Consider the following 20716-nt stretch of genomic DNA (forward strand, 5'->3'; position numbering starts at 1 on the left):
CTGCAGGCCATAACTTTTTAATAAATATTTTTGCAAATACTTCACACCAGTTATCTTGTTTTCTAATTTGAGTGGCATGGGTAGGTTTTTGTTGGAAATTTGTTCATGGCACTGTGTCATTACTTCACATCTAAAATTTGCAGGTTTTGGTGTAATTTTGAGCTAATCGATCAATCGATTTAATCACCATTGGTAGCACTATTTATTGTAATGCTTTTTCCCCTCAGTTGGTCAGATCAAAGTGTGGCAGACCTATTACTTGTTCTGTTGACAATATCCGGTGAAAAGACTTATTTGGGTCATATATTCAAAGACGTAGTTAAGTATCTGTGATTACTAAGTACAGGGTTCCCACCGGTGAAGTTCATCTCAAAACATGGGAACCCAAAACCCACACATGGGATATAATTCCACAAGGAACTGCAATACCAAGATTTCAAACATAGATTGTGACAAAGAGGCAAAACTTGCAGATTGCAGCTTTAATTTAAATGTGTCTTCAGTTTTAGGATTAAGGATTCAGACAAAAAAATCTTGTCAACTAATAGTCATTCATTTAAGGAAATAGTTGACCCAAGAATGAAAACAAAGAAAGATATTTTGTAACCAGGCTGGTTTGGCTCACCATTGACTTCCATAGTACTTTTTTCCTACTATGGAAGTCAATGATGATTCCTGGTAAATGATATAAATGATGACAGAATTGAAATGTTTGTGTGAAATATTCTTTTAAACCATTATAGTCCACTAATCCCACTTTTATATTAATTTAATTATCAAGAGAGCAACTAAACCATGAAGAGCCTTCAATAGTCTATTCTGGTCAACGTCTTATTGTTCATATTGCATTTCAGCTCTTCAAGATGTACTTGTGAAAAATCTGTTGTCTTGTGTTTTTTGTAGAATGCAGAAAACCTGGTTTCGTTCAGAGCCAATGTGGTTGTTTGGCGAAAGCTACAGGTCTTTGTTATTGCCTGAGATAGAAAGGGGTAGGTGGAGTTTCTGGTTAGACACATAGGTTCTAAATTCTATTTACTTATTCTTAAAAAAAAAAAAAACCTGGCTAGCAAACAACACCATCTGTGTTCATTTACTCATCATGAGTTTGTGATATGAATTTGGTTGTAGACAGTCTCTTTAACCAATAAAGGGAGTTATAAGGCATGACCTAATAAATAAACGCTAAAACATTTTTTCTTTTTACTAATATCATTTTTATGCACAGGTTTGTTATTGCATGCACACAGCACAATAAAAAAGGCAGAAGCTGTTAAATGGGTAGTTTAATAACACATCACAATGTAACAATGCGTAAAATAACAATCAAGTCCTTTACTGTGGATTACTTTTTGTACTAGTTTCGAAGTAATACTAGATATTTAAAACAAATGAATATATACAGTACTCTACCACTCTAGTCAAAAATAAGTCAATATTTATTTAATGCTAAGTACACTACAAATACTTGATAAAAATACCCTGCAGTTTTTGGTATACAGAACTGGTAGATTTAAAGTCTGCTAAATTGTACTTAGTAGTGCTGAAGTCAAACTAAAGATATACTGAAGTATATTTGGTTGCTAAAGTGGAACTATTCAGAGTAGTGACATTAAAACACATTTTAGGCTTAATATTAATAAATGTGCTCTCTCTCTCTCTCTCTCTCTCTCTCTCTCTCTCTCTCTATATATATATATATATATATATATATATATATATATTTTTTTTTTTTTTTTTTTACAAAGGCACTTTTGTAACTTGTATAAATAACACATCTTTTCTTTCTTTTTCTTCCCTTTTTGTTTCATGATTACTGTACAGGCAAAAAAAAACTGATTGCCTCTTCTCTTTTGATACTTGATAATGGCTTATTTTTCTACCTGTATGAGTAAATGAATGTATTTTAATATTCCACAGACCCTCTGACCTGTACAATACTTCTATTATTTTGGTGGTGATAAGAGATTTCGCACACTTTGTTTTGCATCCTCATGGGCAGGGTTCAGAGTGAGGCCTGGAAGTCGCTGAATAAGGAGTTTTATCTGCAGATAATTTAAGTAACTGTATTATTTATCAGTCTCATTACAGTGATGAAAATAAAGATGATTCCTTTACTGTGAATTATCATCTTACCTCATCTCTGCTTAGTCTTTTTATGCATTTCTGAATGTCTTGTATTGTGTCTGGAGGCAGGTCCCCCCTTGAGTCCTGAATCTGATGACACTCAGACGCACTGGAGAAGATGATGAAATATGAATTATAATACATTGTAAGTAGTTCATTTCTACTAATATTAACTTTCATTCTAGAACAGAATGGGTCGTTAATTATATACTGTAAAGTTGTACCATGGTTTGCTGCCTTCTTGTGTCAAGACCAGATTGTTTTTCAGATCATTTTGACTAACGCAGGTCTCCTTCTTAACATCTGTGTGTGTTTCACTACAAAGCAGACAAGTACAAATGCCACATTATGATAAACACAGTACTAAATATATCTGGGAAAAAAAATAATATTACTTAACAACTGACACATTGATGCATTCAATAGTGTTTTTCTCTAAATCAGAAGCACCCTGCTAAAGCAATATCCATTATTAAGAATACATATTTAAGATTAGTGCAGACCACTAATAATAATTCAAATATCACCCACTAAAAAAACTTTATCGGTCACCAGCTAATGTGAAAATGGTGGTAACAGCCCTGCTTGAAATGATACAAATCACCTTTTGTCTGGCTCAGTAGAGGCACCGTTTTCAGTGTAGTCAACAAGAGATTGATTAGAATGCCTGTGAACTTCACTGAGGGAAAGAAAAAATCATATTGAACATTGGTAAATCCACCGTAGAACACATTGTGATGACTGCATCTCTCAGGTATGCTTAAACCTTACCAAGTGTTAGCTTTCATTTCAAAAATCACTCAAAACCAGACTTAATCAAGGCTAGAAAAATTGGAACTGCTCATTGATGCTAATCATTGTTGTTTTGTAATCCTTAAATAATAATAATAATAATAATAATAATAATAATAATAATAATAATAATAATAATAAATAAAACACATAGGTGTTGCATCTGGGACATGAAGCAAAATTAACTAAAATGTGGCAAACAATAACCTACTGATAATAATTAATATATAAATTGTATGTTGTATATCTGACACAATAGCTTGATCTCAAGGTAAAAGTAAGTGAATCAAAGACTTACAGCTTCTCTTTGCATGCCATGTCATCCTCCTGATGGTCATCTTTCACCCTTTGCCTAATCAGAAAAGATCACAGAACACTTAATTTAACTGTCTGTGAGAGTTGTTTTACACTGTTATAAGGTTCTTCACAACGATGCTATTTCTTTCTTACCTGTTTATAATCTAAAGGGTTCTTTATGGAACTATTTAAACAAAAAAATTGTTCCATGGTATCATGAAGCACCTTTAAGTGTTAATCTCTATCACTTACACTAATCCCATGGACATGTATTCATTGCTGTCCTCTGGAGGCTCATCCTGCTTCCTGTCCATGTCATATTTTTCCTCAGTAATTGGAATCTGCCAGACAGAGGTTTGAGTTTTACATATATATTTTGACATATGAGAAAAACAGTGTTTAATTGTGTAAAATGTTGCATGTTACTGGTATTCGCTGAGTTCCGCTGAGCTTGCGAGGATAGTCATAATGATCGTATTGTGGTGGAGAAGTTAATTCAAATGCTGACCATCTGTCATCAGTATTTTGTTCACCTTTTTGTTCTGGACCATTGACAGGTACAGACATTGATCTAGATCTCATTTCCTGTGGAAAAAAGGTATAGCACTTGAGCATTCACAAACTCTCAAATGTTTTGATACACTTGGCTGAATTTTCTGTTTCCGTTATAAAGATTTTTTTTGTCACTGAATAATTGCCATATTTTCTTTTTGTGTTTTTTATACAATTCTGAAATGGTAGTAAGTATTAGTTGGTGTGCTCAAACATGACTGATTTATATTAGCATCTGTCTAAAGACTGAGAGGGAGAGAGAAGGTTTGTTTACCTGAGTATCGTCTGTATGTTGTGGTATATTTTGGGATTTCATTGCCTTGAATAATGCATTGAGCCAACCATCCACATCAGCACTGAAAATACCAGAAAACATTTACCGCTACTTTAATGGTACTATGTTGTGATGGCAATGAGAGATATGGTTAAAATAATGGTGAAAAACCTGTTTTCTCCAATGAGGAAATATTCTCTCGAGTGTTTTATTGTGTCGTCTTCCACCTTCAAGAACAGCACAGAGGATGGAGAGCCCTTAGATTGTTTCTTGACCCAGTCCCACTTCTGATGTGTCTCAGGGCCAGTGAACAGCAGGCTGATCCTTTAAAACAGGAAGGCGTTCTCATTATAGTGTGAATATACTTTATGTATTTATTTATGACAGTCTTTTCCTTACTTAGAAATGTCTATCTCTCCCAAAGGCTTGTCTCTCCTTTCGTTGTTTACATGGTATGTCAGCTGGTAGGAGTCTTCAGTGGTCTTGGAGAGCACAAAGAAGCGACGCTTCCATGATTTCTGTGACAGATATAGAAAACGAAATTTCATAAAACGATAAACTATCTTTGGAGAAATCTCAGTTTCAGGTTGAATTGCATTATGAAACGTACAGTGTTTTTAGTTAGTGCAGTTAAAGGGGGGGACTTGACCAGGTATCCAGTGTACATATCCTCCACTGCTGGTTCACTGTAAAACTGTGCAGTTCTTGCTGAAGAAACATAAAGCTGATCAGCATCAAATGCTGCACAATTCCATTTAGCCTCGAAGTTCCTTGATTATCACATTTTTAGCAAAATTAGACTTACATGATTTCTTGTTGGACATCTTGATGTTTGCTTTAGTTCTAAAATAGATGTGAAATGTTTCCACTGTAAGTCACTGATATATATCTATATCTAATCGGAAGTAAACAACAGCAATGTATGATTTATTTTGTCAGCAGCGCAAGACGACTAAGTACAATGCAATAGATATTCACCATATTTTAAATTTATGTGTTATATAATAATATTATGTTGTCTTTTGAAAGGTTAAACTTTATTTTCCCCTTAGATTAACAGTATAAGCGTTATTTCACCACATTTTACAAGCACCACAAAGCAGAGCTGTCCGTCAGTAGTCATATTCTATATTATTATTGCTTTACCTTGTGTCACAGTAAACGGTGTCCTCTGAAAAGTTCTCACATTTATGTTGTGATGGCAGTTTTGGAGGAAACGTAAGGTGCTTTGTCTCTTCCAGAGTGCTATACAGGTAAAAGGAGTTGTTTCCAGTTTTGTGTGAGCTCATGTTTAAGTCCCTCCCCTTTGACTTTGTCATTCCTTTGGAGAATTTACCAGACAGACGTGTTTGTGTCATTGTGTTGTAGTAAACATCATACTACATAAAGAGATGTAGCTTACGATGCACCTACTGTAAGCTGTGACTGAATTATGTACACATATACACTCATACACCTCATTTATGCAGTTTTTTATGCTCTTGTAGCGTATGTTTTCTCCATGCACTCTCGATTCCCCTTGTTTTTTGATTCTCTTGATACTTGTGTATGAAATGCATGATGCATAGTTTCACATCAGAAATGTCAAAGCTTTATCTTAGGATCCACCAATCTGTGTGGACTATTTAAGATGTCAAATAAAGCAATGTACCATATATTTTAATGCATGTTTCAGCGACTATTTGTAAATAGATTCTAGACATACTGTAAAAGTAATATCTAATTATTTAAAAAAAGTTGTATTTTTATAACATATAAAAAAAATTGCAATATTTTTAAGTTTAATAATACTTCATATTGTAAAAAAAGTGCAAATACATGCTTTTGTACAGCGTGATTCATGTATATGTTAAATAGGATACATGTTATTCGGTAAACATCGATCTAAACAGTGACTGAAACATTTGAATCATAATGACTAGGAGCAGTATCATTGGTTAAATGCTTTGCAAAACAAAATACACAATTACAGAAAATTTGTATATTTCACAATATATAAAGTACCTCATACTGTTAGGATTGTAAAAAAGTGCATCTTTAAAGAGGGAAAAATACATAAACCGTTTTGAACTATGCATTTTTTTTAATGTGAACTAACCATTCTACTTATTATAAAGTAATATTTGATCCTTGTTCTTCACATTAACAGATGTGAACTAATAAACCCACTGCCAGTCGCATAACATAGTCTAAATCTTACAGATTTTTTTCACCAAGTAGCATTTTAAGATCAGAAAATCTAACCTTGCTTTACATATTTGCATGAATAATATACAGTCAAAAGAGGACAAGTTGTTTTAGATAACCTGAATTCTCTTCTATTCATTAACACCTTGTTTTCAACCTGTAGGATTAGACTCAAACGAATAAGCTTTAATCTTTAATTTTTTCTAATATCTTGATGTTGATGAATTCACATGAGATTTGTCTTCATTATGAAAGGCAGGGTTCGCTGTGCAGAGGCTGAGATCCTATGAGCCGCCGAATAGTGAGTTTTACCTGCAGGTAATATCAGAAACATTATTTATAGCTGTCTGAATGACGTGAGAGAAACACAACATTCTTTTACTGTGAATCATCATCTTACCTCATCCTTGCTTAGTCTTCTTACATATGTCTGAATCTCTTCTACTGTGTCTATAAGCAGGTCATTGAAGGCAAGGATCTGATCCCCCTTATGAAAGAGACACGAGTCCTGAAGCATCCGACAGTCAGAGACACTGGAGAGGAAGAGGATGAACACACAACTATGAGAAACATGATGTAAGTGATTCATTTGTACTCATATTAATGTTTTCAGTGTAGGATTTTAAACTGTAAAAACTGTAATTCATTTTATAGAGTTATACCATGGTTTGCCTTCTGCCTGAGTCAAAATGAGACTATTTTTTAGATCATTTTGACTAACGCAGATCTCCTTCTCAACATGTACGTGCATTTTCCTGCAGAATAGAAATATATATTGATAAAATTCAAACAGATGCCACATTTTTCATATAGCTCTCTGCACAATACTCTTTATTAATACGACATAATACACAGCAAGGTGCATTCAGCAAAAAAAGGCAGTTCTAGCTTTTTCATAAGATGCATTTAAGTCAATATTTACCAATTACAGTCATCATCCTCATCCTGATCGATTGCACCACTGCACACAGAGGACTTGTGACCATTAATGGAAGCGCTGAAAAATAATAACCAGAAAATAATGAACTTTGTGAGCACATTACGATGTGTTAAATGGCACAAAGTTTATGTTATCTCACAGTACTGACACAATAATGCATGACATACATAACAGTGAATCAAGAATTCAGAATTACTTTTTCTGCTTGCATGTAATGTCTGTCTCTTGTTTGTCAACTCCCAATGCTCTTTGCCTAATCAGAAAACCACAGAAAATTTTATTAAGAGAGTATATTCCACATTCCACTAGGCCAGTAAAGGGGAAAGGTGCTCTCAAACACTTACAATGATGCCATGGGCATGTATTCATTGTCTTCTGCAGATTCATCCTGCATCTCATCCTCATCATATTCATCCTCATCAACCTGCCAGATAGAGGTATGAGTTTCAATAGGAAGTGTAAGAGCATTCATGTGCATATTGTATATTGAATAATGGGTGTGTATAAATGTGTAAAACCTTTAGCTCTACTGGTAGTGGAGGTTCACTGAGCTTGCGAGGATAGTCATAATGGCTGTATGGTGACGGGTAAGTTAGCATCAATTCAGGCGCTGACCGTCTGTCATCAGACTCATCCTCAGCTTTTTCTTCTGGATTCTGAACAGGTTCAGATGCTGATCGAAATCTGTTTTCCTATGGGATAATAAAGCATGTGAGCATGTATGTAAAGTAAAACTCTAAAAATAATTACATTAGCAAATAGTGGCTACTTTGAAGTAGTTAAAATTTGAAAAAGTTGCCGTATTTCCTTGTTATCTATTATTCAGGAAATTAATGAGTAGGTGTGTCCAACTTTGGCAGGAAGTTTATATATGTATACACGTTAAGAAAGAGAGAGAGATGTTGAAATGTTTACCTGAAGGGTATTTCTTGATTTCTGGGTCTTTATTACCTTGACTAAGGCACTGAGCCAACCCTCCACATCAGCACTGAAAACACCACAAAACTTTTAACACCACTGAAAAACTCAGTTATTTTAAAATAACTAAAAATTGTATTTCCAGCATATTTAAACATTTAACTAAAGCAAAATGATTAAGCTACTTCTTAATGGCTTGAAAAGTACATTTTATGTTGTTCTTATTTTGTTCTTACAATGTCTTTGCTTTGTACTAAATACTTAATAATGATTATAAAGCTTTCTTGATTGACTTTCAAGGCAAAACTTTAATATGTAATGTGCTAATTATAAACTAATTATATATATATATATATATATATATATATATATATATATATATATATATATATATATATATATATATATATGTGTGTGTGTGTGTGTGTGTGTGTGTGTGTGTGCATGTATGTGTATGTATATGTACTGTATATATGGCTTAAAAATTAACAGAAATGGACTAAATGTCACATTTATATTTATATTATGTATATTATGTATTTATATTAGTTTATTTTTCATGCTGGCTTTCATAAAACTGTGTATCTAAGGCTCTAAATATTATTGTTTTGGTTTTTTTTGTTCTGCATCTGGCATTGAAGCATTATGTAATGAGGCTTGTAATGAAAATATGGTTAAAATAATGGTGAAATACCTGTTTTCTCCAATGAGGAAATATTCTCTCGAGTGTTTTATTGTGTCGTCTTCCACCTTCAAGAACAGCACAGAGGATGGAGAGCACTTGAAGTTTTTCTGGATCCAGTCCCACTTCTGATGTGTCTCAGGGCCAGTGAACAGCAGGCTGATCCTTTAAAACAGGAAGGCATTCTCATTATAGAAAGAAAATACTTCATATATTTAGTTTTGACTTTGACAATCTTTCTTACTTAGAAATGTCTATCTCTCCCAAAGGCTTGTCTCTCCTTTCGTTGTTTACATGGTATGTCAGCTGGTAGGAGTCTTCAATCGTCTTGGAGAGCACAAAAAAACGACGCTTCCATGATATCTGTGACAGCTAAAACAGATAAAACTGCTAAGTTTCATGGACAGAAAGACTGCAGATATTTATTTAGATTTTGGGTTGAATTTCAAAATGAGACGTACCGTGTTTTTGGTCAGGGCTGATTGAGCCGGGGACTTGAGCAGATATCCAGTGTACAGTTCCTCCACCATCACTGGTTCATTGTAAAATGTTGAAGCTGCTGCTGCAGAAACATAATGAAAACAGCATGAAACACATTGATGCCATGCAGTTTAATTTAAGTTTTACAGTACAGTCTTGATTATCTCATTATTTTAAGGATTTTTGTCTTACTTGGTTTCTTTTTGCTGTTGGACATCCTGATGCTGTTGTTTAATTCTAAAATAGATGTAAAATCTTCACGTTGTTTTGCTGTAAACCACTGATATATCTGATAGACCACAGTAATTTAGAATTTAGTAAAAGAGAAAAAAAATGCAACGTCAGCACAAGAACAATTAAAATGCAATGAAAATTAACCCTCAATAATATAATGTCATATAATAAAAGTACATGATGTCTTTATAAAAAATAGCATCTGCATTATTTCACGTGTTACAAGAATCACAGAATTATCATATCAGTAAGTATTCCATTATAATATTGCCATACCTTGTGTCACCGTCAAAAGTATTTCAGCTCTCACAAGGTCTCTGTTGTGATGGCAGTTTAGTAGGAAGCTAGAGGCTTTTTGTCTCTTCCAAAACATGCTGGTAACAGGAGGAGTTTCTGGTTATATGTAAGCTCAGGTTCAGGCTCCCTCCCTTTTGACTTTGTCTGTTATTTGTGGAAACAACCAGTCAAATGTGTTCACGGTGTTGTGGTATTGCGGTAAACTTGATACAATAAAGACAAATGTAACTTTTAGAAGCGCATGAATTAAGCTGCAATTGAAAAATGTACGCATATGCAATGCTAGTCTTATATAGGGGTTTCCACTTTACCATCTATTTGGTTACAGTTATTTTTGCAGTTATTTATGGTTCCTCTTTGGAGAGGTGAATTAATAAGTTACCATGTTAAAAATATTTTCTTAATTTCTTTCAGCTCTGTGTGCTGCTGGGTATTTTAGGCGGAAATGACTGGTGGATTTCAGTAACTAATGATACTGTAATTGTCTTTCTGCCACAGTTTTTCCTGGCTTTTTTCCAAGTGCAGGTTGAGTTGGGGTTGGGAGTGATTAGGTGGTTTTATCAGTGACAGCATTTCATGTTGTGTCTTCAAGCGTTAAATAAATGTGTAGTCGTCTACACAGTATATAACAAATAATTGTCATGACAGATAACTAGTGATCTATGCATTATAAGCCTACATGGAGTAATGTTTTGAATAAAAGTAATAAGAAATCTAGAATTTATAGTGATGATAAACTATATTATGCGCTAAACTGATAAATTGGAATGTATACATATAGATACATTGTACAATTAAACTATCCAAATAAAATGTAAGCTAAATGCACATTATTGCATTTACATTATTTTCTTACTTTTCACATGAAAGCAGTTACACAGAACACACATTTGTTTTAAAACATCATTCATTTTAAATATATATTCAGTAAAAAATTTCTTGTCTTGTGGTCATCTGCTTTAATCAGTATTTTTTTTTTTTTGATGATGATGTATATTATGCTATCATTAAATTAATGCAACTTTTGCAGTTCATCTCATCAGCACCTTCAACCATGGTGTCGAATGCAGTATTATTGTCAAAACATTAATTTCAAATGTATGTTTTTAAAAAAAATTAATTTAACATATTATTTAATCAGTTAATAACAAAAATGAAGCCTGACAATTCAGCTGTGTCGTTATCTTCGTGATTCTGTCTTCCTGTAGTTCTGTCTCTCATGAGCAAAAAGAGAGTGAAAACTTTTAAAAGTATTTTTGTGTGTATACATTTGTGTTTCCTCTTGTGTAGGACAAACATAGATTGGCTCATGAAAGCCAATCTATATGACCCAATATGACCCAACGCAGGGACGCAGTATCTCTGAGAGAAAGGGTAAATAACGCCCTAAAACAAGCAATGTTTAAAATTAGCAAACCTGATTTTTCCCTCCCTCGGGCAGATATACCATACATATCTGCTCTTTGTCTATTTATGATTGCGGGTGTTTCACCAATGGCGTCTCTTTGACCTAAATGGTTGTGTGACAAATGTTTAATTTCAGATTATTTAGCTTGAAATTAATGTCAAAGGTCAAAATCAGATATTTATGAAATATTCATCAAATAATTGCAAAAAAAAGTTTCAAAAGTTTAATAATGCTCCACATTGGAACAATGTGCAGATACATGCTTATCTACAGCATAATACATATATATCCATTATGTAGGCTATCTAAAGAGCAACTAAAACATTTGAATCAATGCATAATGACTAGGAGCAATACATCATTGGTTAAATGCTTTGCAAAACAAAATACACGACAGAAACCTTGTATATACACAGTATATAAAGTACCTCATACTGTTAGGATAGTAAAAAAGTGCATCTTTAAAGAGGTTGAAATACCATGAGCCATTCAAAACTGCATTTTTCAATATGAATAAACCTTCATACTTATTATAAAGTAAAATGTGACTCTTGTGTTTCACAGATGTGAACTAATATTCCCACGACCATTTATAGTTTCATGTAAATACGTATCTTTTTACTCAGTGACATTTTAAGGTCAATGAATTTAACATTTACCCTCTTTTACATATTACATGATTAACATACAGTCAAAAGAGGATAACCTGACTGGCTCTTTTATTTTTCCGTTTACACCTTGTTTTCCGTCTGTATGATTAAACTCAAATAAATGAGCTTTTCATACATATTTACAATCTTGATGTTGATGAATTCACATGAGATTTGTCTTCATTATGAAAGGCAGGGTTCGCTGTGCAGAGGCTGAGATCCTATGAGCCGCCGAATAGTGAGTTTTACCTGCAGGTAATATCAGAAACATTATTTATAGCTGTCTGAATGACGTGAGAGAAACACAACATTCTTTTACTGTGAATCATCATCTTACCTCATCCTTGCTTAGTCTTCTTACATATGTCTGAATCTCTTCTACTGTGTCTATAAGCAGGTCATTGAAGGCAAGGATCTGATCCCCCTTATGAAAGAGACACGAGTCCTGAAGCATCCGACAGTCAGAGACACTGGAGAGGAAGAGGATGAACACACAACTATGAGAAACATGATGTAAGTGATTCATTTGTACTCATATTAATGTTTTCAGTGTAAGATACATTTTAAACTGTAAAAACTGTAATTCATTTTATAGAGTTATACCATGGTTTGCCTTCTGCCTGAGTCAATATGAGACTATTTTTTAGATCATTTTGACTAACGCAGATCTCCTTCTCAACATGTACGTGCATTTTCCTGCAGAATAGAAATATCCATTGATAAAATTCAAACAGATGCCACATTTTTCATATAGCTCTCTGCACAATACATTTTATTAATACGACATAATACACATCATTAAGGTGCATTCAGCAAAAAAAGGCAGTTCTAGCTTTTTCATAAGATGCATTTAAGTCAAAATTTACCAATTACAGTCATCATCCTCATCCTGATCGATTGCACCACTGCACACAGAGGACTTGTGACTGAAAAAGACAATAAAAAAAGGTTAATTATATATATTTTATAAACATAAGGGCGTCAAGAATCGATATATTAGTATATGCATCTCCTAAGATGTTAAAACCATGCCAAAAGTTTGCTTTAATCTTAACATTCATACATGACCAAACCTGTTCAGCAAGAATGGTAGTTTCCAAATAACAAAACACACCATTCAGCTACTCTAAGATAAGAGTTGTTTTGTAGTCTAGAAATAAACAAAGAAGCAAATCTATCTGTAGAATGTGAGGGACAGGCGGGAGTGAACTTTGGGTAAACACACTACAGTGTGTAAGACGGCGACAGAATTAATCACAGTACTTCTTTACTGTAGGTGCTTGTACATAACAGTAAATCAAGAATTCAGAATTACTTTTTCTGCATGCATGTATTGTCTGTCTCCTGTTGGTCTTCTTCCAAAGCACTTTGCCTAATAAGAAAACACCGTAGAAAAGCTAATTAATTACAACGTACATTTTATTAACAGAATGTATTTTGCATTCCAGTAGGCCAGTTAAAAACGCTCTCATGCACTTACAATGATGCCATGGACATGTATTCATTGTCCTCTGCAGAATTGTCCTGCATCTCGTCTTCCTCATTTTCATTCTCAGTAACTGGAGTCTGCTTGACAGAGGTTATAGAAGAAGAGCTTTTTTAAGCATATTTTTAGGAAGTGTAAGAGCATTCATGTGCATATTGTATATTGAATAATAAGTGTGTATAAATCTGTAAAACCTTTAGCTCTACTGGTAGTGGAGGTTCACTGAGCTTGCGAGGATAGTCATAATGGCTGTATGGTGACGGGTAAGTTAGCATCAATTCAGGCGCTGACCGTCTGTCATCAGACTCATCCTCAGCTTTTTCTTCTGGATTCTGAACAGGTTCAGATGCTGATCGAAATCTGTTTTCCTATGGGATAATAAAGCATGTGAGCATGCCTAAATGCTTGTAATAAGTTGTAGGTAAATATAAGTTCCCAACATGCAATATTTCTACACAAAAGTAGCAATAACAATAAACTGTAGTCTTTTTTATCACTGCATAATTAACTGTATTTCTATTATTCATTATTCAGGAAATTGTAGGAAATTATAGGTAGTCTATAAATGCATTTAAGTTAAGTGAGAGATGTTTTAATGTTTACCTGAAGGGCATATTGTGATTTCTGGGTCTTTATTACCTTGACTAAGGCACTGAGCCAACCCTCCACATCAGCACTGAAAACACCAGAAAACATTTAACACCACTGAAAAACTGCATGATGTATTTTAAAATGAAAATTGGGACCGGAACTGGAAAATTTCTAACTAAATGAAAATCTAAATTAAATTAAATTTGATTTTTTTACAGCTCAGTAAATATTTTCTATCAATATTAAAATAAATGTAATGGAATGAACACCAAACGTTGATTTGATCTCATGCATCTCTTTAGTTACATTGCATTTATTTTCTGTATTGCGTATTTTAAAATATTTTAAATCTGGCTTCAGAGCTAATAGACATGAACTAAAAACCACAAAAGTTTTATTTTGATTTATAGAGGCTTTTTTTATGCAGACAAAAGACCCCCAATATTTTTTTAAATATTATTTTAAAATAAGGTCTAAATGATGGTAGCAAACCTGTTTTCTCCAATGAGGAAATATTCTCTCGAGTGTTTTGGTGCATCGTCTTCCACCTTCAAGAACAGCACAGAGGATGGAGAGCACTTGAAGTTTTTCTGGATCCAGTCCCACTTCTGATGTGTCTCAGGGCCAGTGAACAGCAGGCTGATCCTTTAAAACAGAAAAAAAATTTTTTTATATACATTTACAAAATGCTAAATAAATTTGTTTTTGACTTCAACAGTCTTTTCCTTACTTAGAAAGGTCAATCTCTTTTCTTTCGTTGTTTACATGGTATGTCAGCTGGTAGGAGTCTTCAGTGGTCTTGGAGAGCACAAAGAAACGACGCTTCCATGATTTCTGTGACAGATATAGAAAACTGCTAAGTTTCACAGACAGAGGAACAGTCTTTGATATAGTGAAGATATTTTGATTTCAGGTTAAATTTCAAAATACCGTGTTTTTGGACAGGGCTGATTGAGCCGGGGACTTGAGCAGATATCCAGTGTACAGTTCCTCCACCATCACTGGTTCATTGTAAAATGTTGAAGTTGCTGCTGCAGAAACATAATGAAAACAACACTGAGTACATGCCACCCAGTTTTTAAATTGCATTTCTTGATTTTCCTATTTTTCTTAAGAGATTTTAAACTTGCCTGGTTTCTTTTTGTTAGTGGACATCCTAATGTTGTTCTAAAATAGATGTGAAATTATATATAAGTTGTTTTGCTGTAAGCCGCTGATGTATTTGATGAACAGATGTAAATAACAGAAAAGCACAAGACCAATTAAAATGCAATGGAAATAATAATAATATGATAATAATATGTTATATATAATAACATTGCACAATGTATATATGAATGTTTTAAACTTCAGTTCTAGTTCTCAGAATATCAGTGTTTATTCTTTACATGTTTCAAACACCGCATAGCAAAATCATCATAAAATTTGCAATATTCCATAATATTATTACCTTACCTTGTGTCAGTAATTAGTATCCTCTGATAAGTTATTCAGTTCTCACAAAGCGTACGTTATGATGGCGGTTTATGAGGAAGCTAGAGGTCTTTTGTCTCTTCATGCTGGTAACAGAAGGACTTTCTCTTTATATGTGAGCTCAGGTGTCGGAGTCCCTCCCCTTTGACTCTGTCATTTATTTGTTGAAACTACAGATGTGTTCATGCCATTGTTGTATTGCGAATAACATTGTACTTCAAAACTAAATTTAACTTAAGCATATGCACTGTAAACATATGCACTCATTGTCTTTCTCATTTATTTGGTTATAGTTATTTAGAAGCGTTTGGTTCCCCTTGGCAATGTGAGAGGTGACATAATAAGTTACAGTGCCAAAAACATTTTTTTTTTTTTTTTTTTTTTTTTTTGGTGCATGCTGCTGGGGATTTCAGAGGAAAATCTTGACTATGATTTCAGTAAACACTTTAATGATACTGTTACTGTCTTTTCTCCGCCCTTGATTTTTTTGTGTAACATGCTCTTGGCATTTTGAGTTGGCATTAGGTGGTTTCATCACTGATTCTATTTATATTCGTATGGTATTTATTATCCCCAACAGTTAAGTAAATATGTGGTAGTTAAAATGGTATATAACGAACTAACTAAAATGGTATGACTTAAGCATTTCAGTGAACATTAACTAATGATTTAATATGGATTATAGGTTTATGTGCAATAAGATAATACATTTAATACAAGTGAAAAACTACCTAAACTCCCCCTCTGATAAAACTGTCTCTTACTGTCAGTATGTGTATTGGGTGTGTTAGTGTGAGAATATTTTTCATTGTTGCACTGGGCTAAATATAAACTCAAACGTCACATCTGGTAGCGGTTTATCTAAGCTGTACTTTGTACAGAATGCACAGTTCTGAATATATTCTTTAGATTAATTGATTTTGAGGACATGGGTAGATTGATCTTAAATAAATATTGTATCTTAAACCTGTATAATCAAAATGCTACATGCTATATAAAATGCATAAAGTAATGCACTTTATTCTTTTGTGTAATAAAAAAAACAAAAACAAAAACAAAAAAACAACTGTGACTCTACGTTAGAGAACACACACTGAAGTCAATAAAACCAATACCAGAAATCTTTTATTAAAAGACAAAAAATTGACATTGCAAGTTTAAGGTGCACATTAAAACAGATCATACAGTTACATATTTTCTTTATTTTTTTTTACCAAAGAACATACATTTGTTTCAAACTGTTGTCATTTTTAAACATATATAATATTAAGTGCATATTTATATATATGCCATGACATTTTCTATTTTCATTTTTTTCTGAATGAGCTGCCTGTCTAATATTTATCTTGTGTTCATTTGCTTTACTAAGTATATATATTTTTGTAAATTGATGAAATTTTTGCAGTTCATCTCATTATCACTTTCTACTGAGATGTCCAATGCAGTACATACATGTATGATTAGCATATAAATAATACTCTTTAACTTTAGATAATAATTAGATTAGACATGAATTTGATATTAAACAAATATAACAAATATAACTTGTACAGTAAAAATAACAAAACAAAGCAAATACATTCAGTTTTGTGACAGTAGTGGCTGGAGCTGAGGATGAAGCTGTCGTTGTTATTTATTCTGACAGATCATCAGTGTCATCATTTTCATGATTAATTTCTGTTTGTTCAGTCTCCCAGGAGTAAAAAGAGAGTGAAAATATTAGTCAGGTATGTTTGAGTAAGTTTGTACTTCTTCTGTTTGTTGCATATATCTACCTTAATGAATTTCATTGGAGACACATAGATGGGTTCATGGGTCACAGATGATGTTAGCTCATGCACAGGTTTTGTTTGACCCCACTCAGTTTTCTGTCATTGGCACAAAATTGATGATGATATTATTTGTATAATATTATTATTATATAACAGGTATATTGTTTTAATCAGTATGGGATGCAAAAACGCTTAATGGAGCAATTCTAAGAGCTTTTTATTGTTGTTAAATCACAGTTAATGGGAACTAAACTGTCAATCTCCTCAGAAAAAAAAAAAAAAGATTCTCAATAATAATTGCGAAACTTTGCATTAGGCAATAAATAGAATTCTAAAGACAGGCATCATAAAGCAGACCTATTTTTAGCAGCCTGTTTCACGTGCACGCATACCTGCTTATTGTCATTTTCTGATCGCGGAGGTTCACTGATCTGTCTCTTTGACCCAAATGTCTGTGTGACAGATGTTCAATACAGAGGATTCAGCTTCACGCACACGTGTGTGCAAAACACATGTTTCGAGTCAGAAATGTCAAAAGATTACCTTGCGATCCAGCAGTCTGTGTGGACGATTATTTAAGATGTCATATAAAGCAGTAAACCATTTGTCCATCTCCCAACTGCACAAATGTGTCACAGACTGTTTGAATATACAGTGCTTAAATCATATCTTGACTTGATTTTCAACTATAAAATACATTTTTTTTAGATTCACGTCAAATGTATTTTTATATGCACATTTTTAAATATTTCATATGTGTGTACAGTCCGAGTAAAATAGCAATAAATCACTGCTCTGAGCAAAGCAAACACATTCAGGACAAACCTGTTTTCTCCTATAAGGAAGTACTCTCTCTCTGGTACTCTAATAAACATTACACATGAAGAAGAACATCTGAAATTGTTATGAATCCATTTCCACATTGCATGCATCTCGGGGTACAAGAACATGTATGTGACACTAAAAAGCAGATAGAAAACATGTTTGTTTGTTTTTTCTGTATTCTTCCTGTGTAGAAATGACTTATGATGGAAAAAGTTGGTCAAGAGAAGCTATGGTGCTGAATAGATAGGATATTGGGCGTACTTGGACAAGTCAATGTCTCCTAGTGGTTTGTTCTTCTCTTCATTCTTATAGTACTTAAGTTGGCATTTGTTGTCACTGTACTTCAGAAGAACAAAAAACCTCCGTTTCCATGATTTCTGCAAAAAAAAGGGGAGGTGTACATTACCACCAATGTACTGAGCTGTTTTTCTTTTCCAGAGAAACATACCTGGGACTTGAACTGATTTTCTGGGGGAGATTTGTAAAGGTATCCAGAACACATTTGTTCCTCTGCTCCATGTATGTTAAATGCATAGTTATTATCTGCAGAAACATAGAATCTATTTAAAACAAAGCATCATGTCAGCAGTACAGATCAAAGAGATCTAAAAAAAAAAACACACCTGCCATTTTTCCTGGTGGTGATGAGTAATGGGATGCTGTCAGTGTGAGCCTGAAAACTGAATAAGCTGTGGTTACTTCCGCGTAATGAATGAAACGCCAACAAGGAGTTTCTCAGTGGTAAAATAACACTAGTTGCTCATTTCTCTTTACAAGATCTAGATTTTTTTTTAAATATTTAGCCGCACAAGCAAAAAAAAAAACCCAACAAAAAAAGGCAGAAAACATTTCCTCACATTGACAACCAACCTATTATTACTTTTGTTTCAAATATTTTCTTAAGTAGTATGTTAATAAATATATGTATGTAATAAATATAAATGTATGTTAATAAGATGTAATGTAAATCAGGCTGCACAATTTCCTTAATATACCTTTCTGATGCAGCATTTGCATTTTACAAATAAAGTATGCCCATTTAATAAAAAAGTTATGATTATAAAATTATTATTTGACTTAAAATGTAGTTTCTGTACCTGATATAGATGCTCACCGTCAGTAAGAACACAATATGTGGTTAAAATGTATGAGGAAGTTTAGACAATAGGTAAAAAACCTTAAAAGTGATGTCACAAGGAAGGCGGTGATTTGAGACACATGTACTCGAACAAGAAAAACTTGTCAAGACGTACTCAAGTTTAAACCTACTTTTTCGTACTCACTATTCAAATAATGTGAGGTTGTGTTATCTCTGTAACATAACATAACATTGTTGCATGATGCCACGGATGCAGTTTCAGACTTATACAGTAGCCTGAGATTGAAGGTGAAGTCATTTCAGCCAACACTGAACTGAACTTAACTCCTCCCATCTGCCATTGGTTATAAAAACAGAAAGCCACGCCCTAAACTAACGCCATTGGCTGTGCCAAAATCGATGCGTGGAGCTAGTCGGGAATCTCAAACAGAGCGATGTTTTGATAGAGCTGTCCGCGTTTTTTTCCTGTAAGAATTTTTAGCTGTACAAAGCTTTACTGCATGATATTGCAAACGGGTGTGTCTTGTCATATTATTTTTAGATATCTTAATTATAAACACACTGGTTTGTAGTACTGTTGTAAAACAAGGTGAATAGAGTTTCACATTTTGGGGAAATAAGCATCTTAGTGAATGTTAAATTGAAAAATGTTTTACTGATGGTACAATATTTTTCAAATTACTTCGTATAATAGTACAAGTTATTTAACATTGTTACACTGGATTGGAGAAAATCAGAAAATTAAACATGAGATATTCTGAATTGATTTCACACACACACACACACACACACACACAAAATGAAATGTCTAATCGAAAAGAATTTATTATTTTCCTCACTATTTACATTCACGTGAACACCAGAAAGCTGCATATTGCGAACTGTTCACGCATAACAAATATTTGCCTTTGAAAATGCGAGCTGTACAGCAGACGCCAAAAAGCAGTGCAACAGTAATAGTTGTCTGAAATATTCAAAACACACCATAACAACATTCTCGTTCACAATTTTCACATTGTTATTTGTAGTGTTTCTCCACTTTGCGCAGGTTTTCCTTCAGTGAGCACTGTTCACACTTGTAAAAGTCATTGTAGAGTATCATCTAAACATCAACATGACATGCATGTTATCAAGATGCTAATGTATAATCAGGTTCACACATCTTTTTGTATTATTTATGCAAGTGTGAAAACCGGACGAAAGCTGCGTTCTGCAAGCCGGCTTCCTAGAAACTCTGTAAACATATATTTGTAATGTATATACAAATGTGAAAAAGCGATTAGGTGTTAACCTTACACCTGCTTAGCGTAAAAACCCCTGCTCTAATTTCCAGGCATGTTCGAAATGGACTGTATCATACAATAAGACATCAACGGCTTGCGTCAGTTCCAGTGCATGTCTGCTCATCAAATGGCTTGAGGTTAAATAATCATTGCTCAGTGGCACTGTGACAGGAAACTCCCCATGATGTGTCGGGATGGTGGGGCTGTAGAAAGACAGGCGGCAGCTGCAGGTGCTTTGGCACAGGCCTCAATCCAAGCATTCGTAGAATTTGTATCAGTCATTACAAGGGCTAACAGGGTCATGGCTAAAGCCTATAATTGGTGCTACCTGCTCCATAAATGTTTCTGAACT

At 33.7% G+C, this 20716-nt stretch overlaps 3 protein-coding genes across 6 annotated transcripts; all 3 read right to left on the minus strand.

Annotated features, from left to right (window-relative positions):
- Positions 1-1267: 1267 nt before the first annotated feature.
- On the minus strand, positions 1268-5343 carry LOC122355682. 3 transcript variants are annotated; one of them, XM_043254219.1, is made up of 13 exons: positions 5186-5343; positions 4845-4882; positions 4650-4747; positions 4439-4557; positions 4211-4363; positions 4040-4121; positions 3640-3798; positions 3466-3554; positions 3215-3268; positions 2729-2803; positions 2349-2441; positions 2134-2233; positions 1268-2042 (listed from the first exon to the last, which is right to left on the minus strand). In XM_043254219.1, the coding sequence occupies exons 1-13, from the start codon at positions 5326-5328 to the stop codon at positions 1944-1946; spliced, it is 1302 nt and encodes a 433-aa protein (XP_043110154.1). In that variant the 5' UTR covers positions 5329-5343; the 3' UTR covers positions 1268-1943. The 3 variants fall into 3 exon arrangements, with proteins under 3 accessions (XP_043110154.1, XP_043110155.1, XP_043110156.1); XM_043254220.1 differs by having other exon boundaries at positions 4845-4934; positions 5186-5302; XM_043254221.1 differs by having other exon boundaries at positions 4650-4743; positions 5186-5280.
- A 460-nt stretch (positions 5344-5803) lies between these two features.
- On the minus strand, positions 5804-10045 carry LOC122355076 (pleckstrin homology domain-containing family S member 1-like). 2 transcript variants are annotated; one of them, XM_043253053.1, is made up of 13 exons: positions 9757-10045; positions 9439-9535; positions 9228-9328; positions 9011-9138; positions 8779-8931; positions 8082-8154; positions 7685-7858; positions 7511-7590; positions 7363-7419; positions 7149-7223; positions 6889-6981; positions 6627-6759; positions 5804-6538 (listed from the first exon to the last, which is right to left on the minus strand). In XM_043253053.1, the coding sequence occupies exons 2-13, from the start codon at positions 9461-9463 to the stop codon at positions 6473-6475; spliced, it is 1158 nt and encodes a 385-aa protein (XP_043108988.1). In that variant the 5' UTR covers positions 9464-9535; positions 9757-10045; the 3' UTR covers positions 5804-6472. The 2 variants fall into 2 exon arrangements, with proteins under 2 accessions (XP_043108988.1, XP_043108989.1); XM_043253054.1 differs by lacking the exon at positions 9757-10045 and having other exon boundaries at positions 9439-9711.
- A 1349-nt stretch (positions 10046-11394) lies between these two features.
- On the minus strand, positions 11395-19149 carry LOC122355808 (pleckstrin homology domain-containing family S member 1-like). Its single transcript, XM_043254359.1, has 21 exons — positions 19080-19149; positions 18606-18662; positions 18431-18525; positions 18244-18359; positions 17983-18117; positions 17701-17776; positions 17550-17609; positions 17161-17253; positions 17022-17075; positions 15043-15079; positions 14843-14943; positions 14643-14746; positions 14405-14557; positions 13925-13997; positions 13516-13689; positions 13316-13404; positions 13151-13207; positions 12702-12761; positions 12439-12531; positions 12173-12305; positions 11395-12084 (listed from the first exon to the last, which is right to left on the minus strand). Exons 2-21 carry the CDS (start codon positions 18610-18612, stop codon positions 12019-12021), a joined length of 1776 nt encoding a protein of 591 aa, XP_043110294.1. The 5' UTR covers positions 18613-18662; positions 19080-19149; the 3' UTR covers positions 11395-12018.
- Between the last annotated feature and the right edge of the window lie 1567 nt (positions 19150-20716).

This window comes from Puntigrus tetrazona, chromosome 12 (assembly GCF_018831695.1).
Source record: "Puntigrus tetrazona isolate hp1 chromosome 12, ASM1883169v1, whole genome shotgun sequence".
Taxonomy (NCBI): domain Eukaryota; kingdom Metazoa; phylum Chordata; class Actinopteri; order Cypriniformes; family Cyprinidae; genus Puntigrus; species Puntigrus tetrazona.

Bases quoted from the DNA above. Each gene is read 5' to 3' on its own strand.
- LOC122355808 (XM_043254359.1), bottom strand. The intron at 14,747-14,842 runs GTATTTTGAAAT...TATCTGTCACAG, and splicing joins CAGCCCTGTCCAAAAACACG to AAATCATGGAAGCGTCGTTT. The intron at 13,405-13,515 runs GTTTTACAGATT...ACCTCTGTCAAG, and splicing joins CACTACCAGTAGAGCTAAAG to CAGACTCCAGTTACTGAGAA.
- LOC122355682 (XM_043254219.1), bottom strand. From the start codon at position 5,328: ATGAGCTCACACAAAACTGGAAACAACTCCTTTTACCTGTATAGCACT. The intron at 4,364-4,438 runs GTAAGGAAAAGA...CCTGTTTTAAAG, and splicing joins GGAGAGATAGACATTTCTAA to GATCAGCCTGCTGTTCACTG. The intron at 3,269-3,465 runs GTAAGTGATAGA...TTTTCTGATTAG, and splicing joins TACATGTCCATGGGATTAGT to GCAAAGGGTGAAAGATGACC.
- LOC122355076 (XM_043253053.1), bottom strand. From the start codon at position 9,463: ATGTCCAACAGCAAAAAGAAACCAA. The intron at 7,420-7,510 runs GTAAGTGTTTGA...TTTTCTGATTAG, and splicing joins TACATGCCCATGGCATCATT to GCAAAGAGCATTGGGAGTTG. The intron at 6,982-7,148 runs GTAAATATTGAC...TCTATTCTGCAG, and splicing joins GAGGATGATGACTGTAATTG to GAAAATGCACGTACATGTTG.